At 41.4% G+C, this 12,921-nt stretch overlaps 1 protein-coding gene across 1 annotated transcript in view; it reads left to right on the forward strand.

The window, feature by feature from the left end:
• Window positions 1-12,921, forward strand: part of STK10 (serine/threonine kinase 10) — a 198,911-nt gene that overhangs the window by 158,628 nt on the left and 27,362 nt on the right. Inside the window, exons 10-12 of the mRNA XM_082254761.1 lie at window positions 5,517-5,647; window positions 9,622-9,745; window positions 11,124-11,303. Of these exons, the coding sequence (XP_082110887.1) occupies window positions 5,517-5,647; window positions 9,622-9,745; window positions 11,124-11,303 (435 nt within the window). The remainder of the gene's footprint in view (window positions 1-5,516; window positions 5,648-9,621; window positions 9,746-11,123; window positions 11,304-12,921) is intronic.

A 12,921-nucleotide genomic window follows, 5' to 3' on the forward strand; every position in this document is an offset into this window, starting at 1 on the left:
TAAAAGTATGCCTCGATATTATAAATCAACAAAGTGCATTGACGTTATTCAAATCTTAAAGTGTTACTACATCTGTAAAATCAGTCTGTATATGCAGTAAAGCATGCTTGTTATACTTACTGTGGAACCTAAGGGGTTAATCCTCTGCACCGTGTAAAAAGGCTGTTTGATCCTGTCTTCTCCGATCCTCCCCTTTTTCCTCTGTCCCTAATCCAGCTCCTGATAGAACAAAGGTTAGGGGACTAGCTGCACATGCTCAGTTCGGTGGGAGAGTGCCATGTGATCAGCACAGGGCCCATCAGCACTGTCCAGACAGGGGGGTCAGGGTGCCTGCAGCCTTATAGGACAGTCAGAGCAGAATGAAAACTCCTCCTACAAGCTTTAACCAGACACTGATAGAAGTAACAAGACTGCGCTAACTGCTGATGAAAAAAATGTCTTTAGCAGTTTATATGTATTAAAATAATTGCATTTCCATGTTCTGTGTACTGTGGGAGACCAGATATAGTGAATGCAGGCTCCTGGGTTTAGTAACACTTTAACTTTATGCAAACCTCTAAATATTAAAGTTTAAATGCATAATTGTAAACTTGTGTGATTTACATTGGCCATGCTGCACAGGCAGGCGGAGGACACATCTTTTTCCTGCCTCAACAGTGCAGCTTTCAAACCAGGGCCATCTTACCATCTTAATGGGCACGCTGTGCAGTTGCCCGGGGGGGCCCCACCTGCCCAGCAACCCAGCCCCAGCCAAGCATTAATCCCGATTCCCGTGTGCATCCCGCCGCCAAACTTAGCAGGTGGCAAGCGCCTGTCGACCCAGTGCTGCTGTCAGGCCACTTCGGTCGGGGAGGGGGTGCCCACAACTGCGGGAATGCCTGTCCGCCTCCACAGGAATAGGCACACACAGGACAGTCGAGTCTGACTCCCGTCCGTGTGTGTGTTCACCGGACCCAGCCACCGAACTTGGAAGCTATCATTAGCATTGAGCTGCTGTACCAATAAATATCGCCTTAAAAATGCAAAGCACCGATATTCTCATGGGCGATTGTGTAGGTAGGGCCCCAGTGCGCTGCATTGCCAAGTGCCCTTTAATGCTCTTAAGATGGCGCTGTTTCTAACTCGAGCATACACTTTGATAGTGAACCGGCTTCCTGACCACTGTTCACTTAGCAGCGAAGTGATCCAGAAAGATATAAATGCTTCACTTATTCAGACGGTGAGGGGGAGACGCATACAATCAGGCGGTGGCATACCAATAGCTATAGCAGCCTATGCTGGTGTTATGGGGCTTGGAGGGGGGGGGGGGGGTGGAACACATTAGAAGGGTTCTTGTTGCAATTTCAAACATCAAAAATTGTGTGCATGTGAAGAGAACACAAATCCAATACTGTGTGCAGTGCATCATAACGAGTATCGCCTATCCGTGCTAATAGCATAATGTTAACAAGAACATTATTTTTTTCTTCCTTTTTAATGGCGTGAGGGTCTCTTTCACCCATACCCTACCAAAACCTTTGATCTTCACACCATTTTTTTTTTATTTTTTAGCGTGAGGCTTCCCCTAAAATCCATACCAAATTCCTATTCAAGCATGCAGTCCAGGGTCGGTCTGGTACCCCTAGAACTATAACAGGCAATGTGCCCTCAACATGGAGGGTGCTTTGCCGGGGGGTGTTTAAGACAAGGGCCTTTTCTCCACAATTCCGACCTTATTAGAATCTGGAGATACCCAGATCCCAGCAACCGCCATATGAATGAGTGTTATCCCCACTCATTCACCAAAAAAAAAAAAAAAGAATAGAATGTGCCCTAGAAATACACACTGAATCTTTTGGCCTTTCTTTTGATCTTTCATTTAAAAACATTTTTCAAATGTCCCCCGATGTACATCATCAATTCCGATAAATGGTGCCCGTTGTCAGTACGAAAAAAATAAAAGCCTGCCGACATGACCGCTCCTTTGCTTGGCTCCTGCTGACTGACATTCTGCTTTCACTCCCCACTTAAACAAAGGGGACAGGGTCAATGACATCAAAAGTGGGGCACCTGGTGACATCATTGACAATAGACATGTCCATATTTGGGCTATAACTTACTTAGGAGGCATATCCATGGCCCTGCCCCTTGTGACGTTATTGACCTTGCCTTGTCCTATGACGTGGCCCCAGTGTCACTGCTCTGGCGTGCCCGCGGGGGCGCACAGCGCAGCGATCTTGGTACGGACATGGTGCGACCCTGATCTTGGTAAAAAGCCAATGATACGGCTCCTTACCCATGTGATCGGCTGTGTCCAATCTTGTAAACACGGAAGTGCTGTTTATCAACTCTCCTCGCCTCACACTGACAGAGTGTGAGAAGAGGAGAGCCAGCCAGAGGCATCTGTACAGGTAATCAGGGCACAGATCATCAGTGCAGCCCAAGCAGTGCCCATCAGTGATGCCATTTAGTGTTGCCTTTCAGTGCCTGCTCATCAGTGTCGCCTATCCGTGCCACCTTTCATTGCCCATCAGTGCCACCTATCAATGCCCATCAATGCGGCATATTAGTGCCACATAATCGTGCCACATAATCAGGGCCACCTCATCAGCGCACAACCGTGAAGGGCGAAAAATGACTTGTTTATAAAACTTACTGACCGAAACCAAGAAAAACATTTTTTTCCCCTAAATTTTTGGTCTTTTTTTATTTTTTTTTAATTCGCAAAAAAAAAACCCCAGCTGTGATTAAACACCACCTAAAAGAAAGCTCTACTTGTGTGATGAAATGATAAAAATGTAATTTGGTTACAGTGTTGCATGACCGCGCAATAGTCATTCAAAGTGTGACAGTGCTAAAAGCTGAAAATTGGCCTGGGCAGGAAGGGGGTAAAAGTGCCCAGTGTTGAAGCGGTTAAGCAGCGGGGAAAGTGGTGTGTTGGTCGGCAGGAGCCAAGCGACAGAGTGGTTGTGTTGGCAGACTGTGGGTTTTTTTATTTTTTTGATGGGGGTGGTTTTTATAGTGATCCTTCCTCAAGTCCTAAAGACTTCTTTCCTTTCCACCCTTGATTGTCCGACTCCTTTTTTCATTTCCACCCTTGAGCCTTTTTTTCCTCTTTCCTACCTTTAACCACTTTACCACCGGAGGATTTTCCTGCTTTACATCCAGGCCACTTTTTGCAACTTGGCACTGCGCAAATTTAACTGACAATTGCGCGGTCATGCAACCCTGTACCCAAACAAAATTTTATGTCCTTTTTTTTCCCACAAACAGAGCTTTCTTTTGGTGGTATTTGATCACCTCTGCGCTTTGCATTTTTTGCGATATTAATAAAAAAAAGCGAAAATGTTGCGAAAAAATTGACATTTTCTACTTTGACAGTTAAAAAATATCCAATATATTCAATTTTTGTCATATATTTAGGCCAAAATGTATTTAGCTACATGTCTTTGACAAAAAAATCCTCAATGAGTGTATTTTTAACCACTTTAAGACCGGAAGATTTTACCCCCTTCCTGACCAGGCCCTATTTTGCGATTCGGCACTGCGTTACTTTAATGGACAATTGCGCGGTCATGCGACGCTGTACCTAAATTTATGTCCTTTTTTCCCCCACAAATAGAGCTTTCTTTTGGTAGTATTTGATCACCTGTGCAATTTTTTTAATTTTTGAAAAAAAGAGCGACAATTTTGAAAAAAAAAACAATCAATATTTATTACATTCTGATATATAACATTCCCAAAAAAAAAAATTAAAAATCCAAATTTTTTAACATTTTAGGCCAATTTGTTTTCTGCTGCATATTTTTGTTAAAAAAAAATCATAATAAGCGTATTTTGGTTGGTTTGCACAAAAGTTATCGCGTTTACTAACTACGGGAAAGATTTGTAATTTTTAGTGTTTATTTTTTTATTTTTTTTTTTACTAGTAATGGCGGCGATCTGCGATTTTTTTTTTTTTTTTTTTTTTTTGCGGGACTGCGACATTGCAGCGGACAGATCAGACCCCTAACTGACATTTTTGACACTTTTGGGGGTACCGGTGACATTACTGCAGTAATCAGTGCTATAAATATGCACTGTTACTGTAATAATGACACTGGCAGGGAAGGGGTTAACTTTATTGGTGATCAAGGGGTTAAATGTATGCCTCATGCTTACTGACGTGTGTGGGGGGAGGGGACTGTGTGACACAGACACAGATCGCAGGTTCAGCTATGCTGAATCCTGTAATCTGTCCCTGCCTGTCACTTAGGAGATCCGCCCGCTTTGTTTATACAAGCGGGTGGATTTCCTCACTTGATCCCGATGATCGGGGAAGAGTGGCGGTGATCACCGCCGCTCCTCCCCTGGCCCGACTCCCGCTGTGTCTGAATACAACCGCCGCCGAGAGGGGGCGTTGTCCAGCGACGATAACGAGCCACTTTGCAGCAGTACCAGCTCAGTGAGCGGTCGGCAAGTGGGTTAAGTACCAGTGACTTTTTTTTTTTTTTTTGTTCATTGCATCCCAGAGCTTATTAATTTTCTATCCTTGAGTTGCAGAGCCTGTTTTCCCTTTCCACACAAGTCTCAGGCTGGGTTCACACTATTGTGAGTTGGATGTGGGTTTCTCCGCATCCTATTCGCATGTCAGAAGATTGTGGCAGGCTCTCTATGGAGCCGGTTCACATATCTCCTTAGGGGCTCCGGTGTGAATTGCACAGGAATCCTTTGCATCTTCTGGTCCGTTTTTAAGGTCTGAATTCAGCCAAAAATTCGGACTGAAATCGGACCTGAAATAGTGAACAGGGATGCACCAGATCCCTGCTGTGAGCCGCTCCATGCGGTAGTGTGATCCCAGCCTCAGAGCTTTTTTCTTTCCACCCTCGAGTCCCAGACCCCTTTTCTCTTTCCCTCAAGTCCCAACAATACTTTTTATTTTTTTTGTGTTGATTTTGCACCTTTTTAGCTTTTGTAGTCTTTCCTAATATTACAAATCTCTCTTTTGGTAAAGACAGAGCTTTAGTTTGGTAGCAAATTTGGGTGCATATGTTATTATTTTCTATGTTTTGTTTGAGTAAAATTAGGGAAATGTTAAAGAAAAAAAAAAAGCTCAGAGTACAATTTTTATTTTAGAAGTATTTTTTTTTTTTTGCTGTTTCCTTGTTACACACAGAAGAATAAAGTTTGCTTGTCTAAATTGTTAACATTGAGTAACAGTAACATAAGAATAAGTCAGGTTCGTGCAGATAAATGACATTGACATTTTTACAATTCCTTATGATATTGTGCTGGCTTACAAGTTTGATAAAGTTGTTGAGACGTGTATAAATGGGGGAGGGATATTCAGAGTTGACCTTCAGGCAATCCGCTAAATACACCGATGAAATGCAAATATAGGAGTTGTTTTACCTGCCAAAGAAATTTGTATTTCTCTCCATTTGTCAGATTTTTACAGCCCTTCCAAACCGCATATCCTGCCTGTAGGTCTGACTTCTCTCTGCTTCAGGTACAATAGGTCTTGCACCTATTAATGCTATTTTTCCTATATGCTCTAGGATTCTCGACTTCACAGCAAAACTCTGAAGCGTACCAGGCGATATGTAGTTGATGGTGTTGAAGTGAGCATTACAACATCGAAGATTATTGGAGATGATGATAAAAAAGATGAAGAGATGCGCTTTTTGAGGTACACATCCTTTTGTTATTCAGTGATTTAAAAGCATCAATTATACTTGTAGTTGATAAATAAAGGATAAATCACAGTAAAGTAAATGTGAAGAATTTTTATTTATTTTTTTATTTAAAAATTATATTTACCTGCTCTGTGCAGTGATATTGCACAGATAGCTCCTTTTCTGGAGTACCCCCACCATTGCTATCTACTCCTTTTTACAAGCGCCCCCCCTCAGCAGCACCCATGCTAGTGCATTCCTGAGCAGGGCTGTGTGCATCGATAGACACACACAGCACGGCTCAGCCATGCCCCCCACTCCCCCCCTCACAGGATTTGACTTGACAGCAGCAGGAACCTATGGCTCTGAGTCTTCTGTGGGACTAGGAAGAGAGAGGAGTGCTGGAGCTAAGACCGCGCTGGAGCTTGAGAGGACTCAGATAAGTGTTTGGTGATGGAGGGGGGACAAGTATTGGAGAGAATGCATTAAAGTAAAAAACCTTTTGAGTTTAGAACTAATAAACCCTAAACCCTAGGTTCACACTAGTGCTGCTGCATATTCATGCTTTTTTAAGTGCATTTTTAGGATGTTTTTGTATGTTTCTTATGTATTTTTGTTTGGTACATGACTGGCAGTACCTGCTGTCCCATCATTGTTGGTAGGAGGAAGAGGCTGGTTGTTAAAGCTCAAAACTGCACCGAAAACTACTGTACTGTATAGTTTTTCATGTTCTCACTTTAAAGTCTGTGGGGCCAAAAGCACACTGTTAGTGCTGGTTCACACTGCCGCTACCACTAAAGTAGCGTCGCTTCCAGCGCGACTTTGACGCGACTTTGACGCGACTTTGGCGCGACTTTGACGCGACTTTGGCGCGACTTAGCGCGACTTTGACGCCACCTAATCGCGAGGCAACTTTTTATTTGGCCAATCACAATCTGATGTCTTGTGACCTAATTTCCTTTTCCTGTGTTTTTTTTTTTACATATTTCCTTTTTCCCATGTGTGCAGTGTTGTGTGTCTCACATAGCTTTGTTTGTCTGTCCAGAAACGTAAAAAAAAAAAAAGAGCTTTTTTCCTATAATTTTTAAGAAGCACATGCCTCCAAAGACACCCAAAAAATGCCCGTAAAATGTCTGCAAGAAAAAAAGCCAGCCGCAGAGAAGCCGTATTCCTGAAAATATAGTAAAAATGCTGTTTTTTAGGGGTTCTGGACATGCTACAGAGCTGAAAATTGACAGGTACACTTTTTAGACCCCCCAGACACTAAATAAAAAAAAATGACATGCCTGCCTAAAAAAATGCCCGCTAAATGCCTGCAAGAAAAAAAGACAGCTGGTAAGACACTACAAAAAATTATAAGAAAAATGATTTTTTTTTAGGGGTTCTGGACATGCTACATAGCTGAAACTTGACAGGGACACTTTGTAGACCCCCCAGACACTAAATCCAGAAAATGACATGCCTGCCTAAAAAAATGCCCGCTAAATGTCTGCAAGAAAAAAAGCCAGCCGCAGAGAAGCCGTATTCCTGAAAATATAGTAAAAATGCTGTTTTTTAGGGGTTCTGGACATGCTACAGAGCTGAAAATTGACAGGTACACTTTTTAGACCCCCCAGACACTAAATAAAAAAAATGACATGCCTGCCTAAAAAAATGCCCGCTAAATGCCTGCAAGAAAAAAAGACAGCTGGTAAGACACTACAAAAAATTAAAAGAAAAATGATTTTTTTTAGGGGTTCTGGACATGCTACAGAGCTGAAAATTGACAGGTACACTTTTTAGACCCCCCAGACACTAAATAAAAAAAATGACATGCCTGCCTAAAAAAATGCCCGCTAAATGCCTGCAAGAAAAAAAGACAGCTGGTAAGACACTACAAAAAATTAAAAGAAAAATGATTTTTTTTAGGGGTTCTGGACATGCTACAGAGCTGAAACTTGACAGGGACACTTTGTAGACCCCCCAGAAACGAAATCCAAAAAATGACATGCCTGCCTAAAAAAATGACCGCTGATGAATGCCTGCAAGTATAAAAGACAGCTGGTAAAGACACTACAAAAAATTAAAAGAAAAATGTTTTTTTTTTAGGGGTTCTGGACATGCTACAGAGCTGAAACTTGACAGGGACACTTTTTAGACCCCCCAGAAACGAAATCCAAAAAATGACATGCCTGCCTAAAAAAATGACCGCTAATGCCTGCAAGAAAATTATGCTCTTTTCTTGTTCACTGCCATTTTTTAGCAAAGTCGGATGACAAGTCGGATTACAGGTCGCTTCAATTAAGATAAGGAGGCGACTCCCATTGAAGTATATGGGACAGGTCGGATCACTGGTCGCCTGAAAGTAGTACAGGACCCTTTTCTGAAGTCGGAGCGACCTTAATAGCGGCAATTAAGACGGCACTGATTCATTTACATTGGTTTGGTCATGTCAAGCGACCTGGGGCGACCTGGGGCGACACAAGTCGCCTCGTGAGTCGCCCTAGTGTGAATGGGGGCTTAAGAACCAAAAGGAGCACATGCACCTATTTAAAAAAGACACAGCATAACATTGCATTGATGTAAAAGAGAGACATAGACAATAATGTCATTTTTCTTTTGTTGCTGTACATAGCAGCTGAATGGCAGACATATCAAATTGCAATAGTGCCCTCTGGGGGTGAAATAGAATAGGTACACAATGAGGCACTGATGATTGAAAAGCACTAACTGGGGTAAAAAATGCCTAAGGAAGATATTATTTTCCTCTAGGACTGGCTAATCGTGTTAAAAATAGACCTGTACCTAAAGCACTTTCCTCCTCTACAATACATGCACATTTCTTGTTTTATCTGTTTAAGGGCACTCCGGTAAATAATACCTGTTGATCCTGGCAGCAATGCACTCAGCTTCTGATTTCCTGTTGTGGGTTTACAACACATGCCTTTTCTAAACTGAAATTTCATCTCTCTTATGACTTTGATAAAACTACAGGATTCCCTAGGTTGGTGTTTGGGTGCTTCTTAGAAAGTGGTAAAAGAGAATAGCCAAAGCTCTTCTGGCCTACTTCTCCTGTGGATCACAAGGAGTGCAGTTCATTCTACACTCCTGTGACCTGTATTCAGTTGGTCCGGACTCTTGTGAGATCCTGACTTTAATGTCAGGATCCACCCAACGAGCCGCTGAAAGCCTGAGCCAGCCGCTCCTTACCCCTCCACTGCCCAATGCTCCAGTGAACGCTGGAGGAGCAGAGCAAAGAGCTGGTTACAGTTACTGGCTCTCTGCTCGCTGAAGACTGGGAACTGAGTAATCAGTGGTCTTTGATCGCTCAGTTCTCGTTGTAGAGGCGGGGTACAGATGCAGCTTTGGATCAATGCTGCATTCACCTAGGTGAGTATAATGTTTTTTTTTTTGTTTTTTTTTTTGTTTTTTTTTTGCAATCCCGAACTTCTCTTTTAACTTCTGTAGCATACTAGAAGGGCAGCACATTATTTTTAAAAATATATTGCTGAAAGGATGATTGCAATTTTAACTTACTAATTTTGAACTTTAGTAAGGGACTATACCCAGTCTGCCCTGGAAATAAGTGAATGATATTATTGGGGTTCTGTGATTTCTAGGTTTGGTCTATACCTTTGCTACAGCCTGCAGCTAAAACAAAACTATAATCTAGAAAAAAAAAACATGGTTGAACTCTCTTAACATATTTCTATTTTGTAAGCATCCTCAAACTGTATGTCCTTAGGCAGCATTTTTACTACATAACTTTGACTGACAGCACAATTGCAAATGCAGAACTATGAAGTAAGGAAATTGCCACTTGCGTTGTGGGAACAGAAATTTTCATTCTTGGTTCAAACCAGCTTTAGCTTTGCATACTAAGAATTTTTAACCTTTGAAACAAATGTCAATAGACTTCTACTACCACGTGAATGAGACGAAATGAACTTGTCCAATAAAATAAAAGGGTATGCAAGGACTAAATCCAATAATGTTTTACCTACCTCAGGCGCCAGGAACTACGTGAACTGAGGCTCTTACAGAAAGAAGAGCACAGGAACCAGGCCCAACTGAATGCAAAACATGTCCTACAGCTGGAGCAGATGATGCGTCGTTTTGAACAGGAAATGAACGTAAGAATACTTTTCCTATTAATAGTAGACCCCATCTTAGAATTTCAGAAGTTAGAATAAATTAGGATTTTAGAAAAATTGGTTACCATTTAAACCCATTTTCAAATGAACCCTTTTAAAAAAAAAAAAAAAAAGAGGGGGACAGATAATCCCTGCAGTTCAGCTTTAAATGGAAATGGAAACCCATCATGATAGTTTACGTAGCTTCAATCCTTAACCTCCTCCTGATAGGACTAGTTGTCTGTTGCTGACCCACTGGCTTAAGTACTTTAAGAGCCCCTGCTCCAGAACAGATAAGAAAATGCAGAGTATACTTCAATGTCAGATCTGTATTCTTGTTACAGATCAGTCAATAAAAAAAACTGTAACGAGGACTAGCGTGTCCAACAGGCAGCTAGTGTTTTCAGAAAGATAGCTTAGCAGTGGCAGGTTGTATGTATTCTGTGACTGAATCCTTTAAGTCCATGTCCATAAGCATGGGTGTCTTTTGAATGTGACGCAATTATGGCAATTGTTATTAGCGGTATATAGCGAATGTTTGGCATGTCATCTATTCACTCTAATATAGAGTATACACTGTGTAACTTGTATGCCATATGCCACTATAAATACCGTGTTTCCCCGAAAATAGGACCGGGTCTTACATTCATTTTGGCACTAAAAGACACAGTAGGGCTTATTTTCGGGGTAGGTCTTAACATATAATGTGCGGTCTTCTCTCCCCTTCTCCCTCGTTGCCTGCCAGGAATCCCCTTTGTGAACCGAGTAAACGTGTTTGTAAAATCCTAGAATCCACTCTATTATTAGTATATCATCTCCAATGTGTGTGTTCCTGTATTATAATTGTGCCAAATATCTTCCGTTACAGCGTCATTCGGCGCTTCCATGACCCCGCTGGAGCTCTCTTCTCTTTGTATATCATGTTGTGTGTGTTCCTGTATATTTGTGCCAAATACCTTAGTTACAGCGTCGCTCACAGCTTCCTTGACCCGCCGGAGCTCTCGTCTACCGTATACTTTAAGCACTGCAGAGGGGAGGGCTTGAGATCCCCCGCTGACAGCTGGGAGAAGAGGAGGAGAGCAGCAGGAGATCAGCTGAGCGCAGAGCGGCACTGTACGTATGATATTTGACACAAATATAATACAGAAACACACACATTGGACATTTTATAAAACAGTAATAGAGTTGATTCTAAGATTTTTAAAACACTTTAAACTAGGGCTTATTTTCAGGGTAGGGCTTATATTGCAGGTCTTATTTTCAGGGTAGGTCTTTTTTTTGGAGAAACACGGTAGAAGTTGTTCCACCGTTTAAGAGACTCCAGTACTGACTACCTTCTCAGTTTACAGAGTGAGTAGTTTACCTTTGTTTTTTTCAGGCAAAGAAAAAGTACTATGATACAGAACTTGAAATGCTAGAACGCCAACAGAAGCAGCAGATTGAGCACATGGAACAATTGCATGCCATGCGCAGGAGAGATGAGACCAAGAGAATTCGCACCGAGCAAGAAAAAGAATATAACCGCTTCCTTGAGCAGCTTAAGTTACGAAAAAAAGAGGTAACTGCCTTTTGACATGTTTGTACATTTCAGATGCATTTGATATTGCATTTTTTATATTATCTGACAATCACTTTAAACAACCTTACATCCTGATCAGCAGCATTTTTCTTCTTTCAAAAGTATGCGATATTGAGAAAGGATTTTCAAATGCCAATATATGTTGATGCGTTCATCACTAAGTAACTGGAATGCGTGTATTGTATTTAAATAATTTGTTTATGAAAAATGTTATGCCCTGCCCACTGGAAGAAAAAAAGAAGTGGCAGAAGAAAAAGTGATTCATGTTTTTTAACTTTTTTTTTTTCTAAAATATTACATTTTAAGTTAGTTTTAAACTTTTCCTCTTGCTAGTTTAAGATCATATGTCCATTTTCTTGGTCTTGGCCTCATATGAAAAAAACTGCCCTACTGAAACTTATTCACACCCTAAAGTAGGCCAATTTTCAGCTTTCGGTGCTGTCCCACTTCAAATGACAATTGCGCAGTCATGCAACACTGTACTCTCAAGAAATTTTTGTCATTCATTTCACACAAATGGTTTTCTTTTGGTGGTATTTAATTGCCTACTGTGCTCTTTTACTCTCTTGCCCAGGCAAATTTGCATAGTTTCATAGTTTGTGATAAAATTTTGCAAACCGGTAATGTTTCTTCTTCACTGATGTGCGCTGATGAGGCTGCACTGATGGGCACTGATAGACTGCACTGATGAGGCAGCACTAGTGAGCAATGATAAGGCTGCACTGGTTGGCGGATCTGGTGGGCACTGATTGGCGGCGCTGGTGGGTACTGTTGGGATTGCGCTGATAATCAGGACGCTGATAATTGAAGCCCTGATTATCAGTGTTGTCTTTTTCACACAAGCCAGTTACCAGCTCTCCTTTCCTCACACTGTTAGCATGAGGCAAGGAATGCCGATAACCGACTTGTGTTTTACATTGTGATCAGCTGTGATTGGACACAGCTTATCACGTGGTAAAGGGCCGCTGTGATTCACCTTTTACCCAGATCAGCTGTGCCTTCAGGATACAGTGATCTCAGAGCATGCCAGCAGGCCGTGGCGAGCAAGATCACGGGAGGACGTCGTATAACTCCCTCCCAGAACTGGCCAACCACGCTGTAGCCGCGTAAAACACGGTTCAGAAGTGGTTAATCACCTCTGTGTTTTTTATTTTTTGCTAACTAAATAAACAACGGAAAACTTTGGAAAAAAAAAAAACATTTTTCTTTGTTATAACATTTTGCAAATAAATAATCTTTCTTCATGAATTTGGGTCAAAAAGGAGTTCTGCTACATTTCTTTGGTGAAAATAACCCAATCAATGTATATTATTTAGTCTGTAGGAAAGTTATATAGTCCACAAACTATGGTATATATCTCTGAAAGTTGATTAGTCCTGATGTACTGACACCCTCTCCTTTCTTTAGGCTGAAAATATCAGGACAGTACAAATACCCCCAAATCACCCCTTTTTGGAAAGTAGACAGTCCAAGGGATTTAGTAAGAGGCATGGTGGATTTTTGACATTGTAATTTTTTGTCACAATTTGGAAAATAAAGGATTTAAAAAAAAATAATTGGGTTCCTGATATGTTTTATCCCTCAGACCTATTAAAAT

The sequence above is a fragment of the Pelophylax lessonae genome, assembly GCF_965119305.1.
Source record: "Pelophylax lessonae genome assembly, chromosome: 4".
Taxonomy (NCBI): Eukaryota; Metazoa; Chordata; class Amphibia; order Anura; family Ranidae; genus Pelophylax; species Pelophylax lessonae.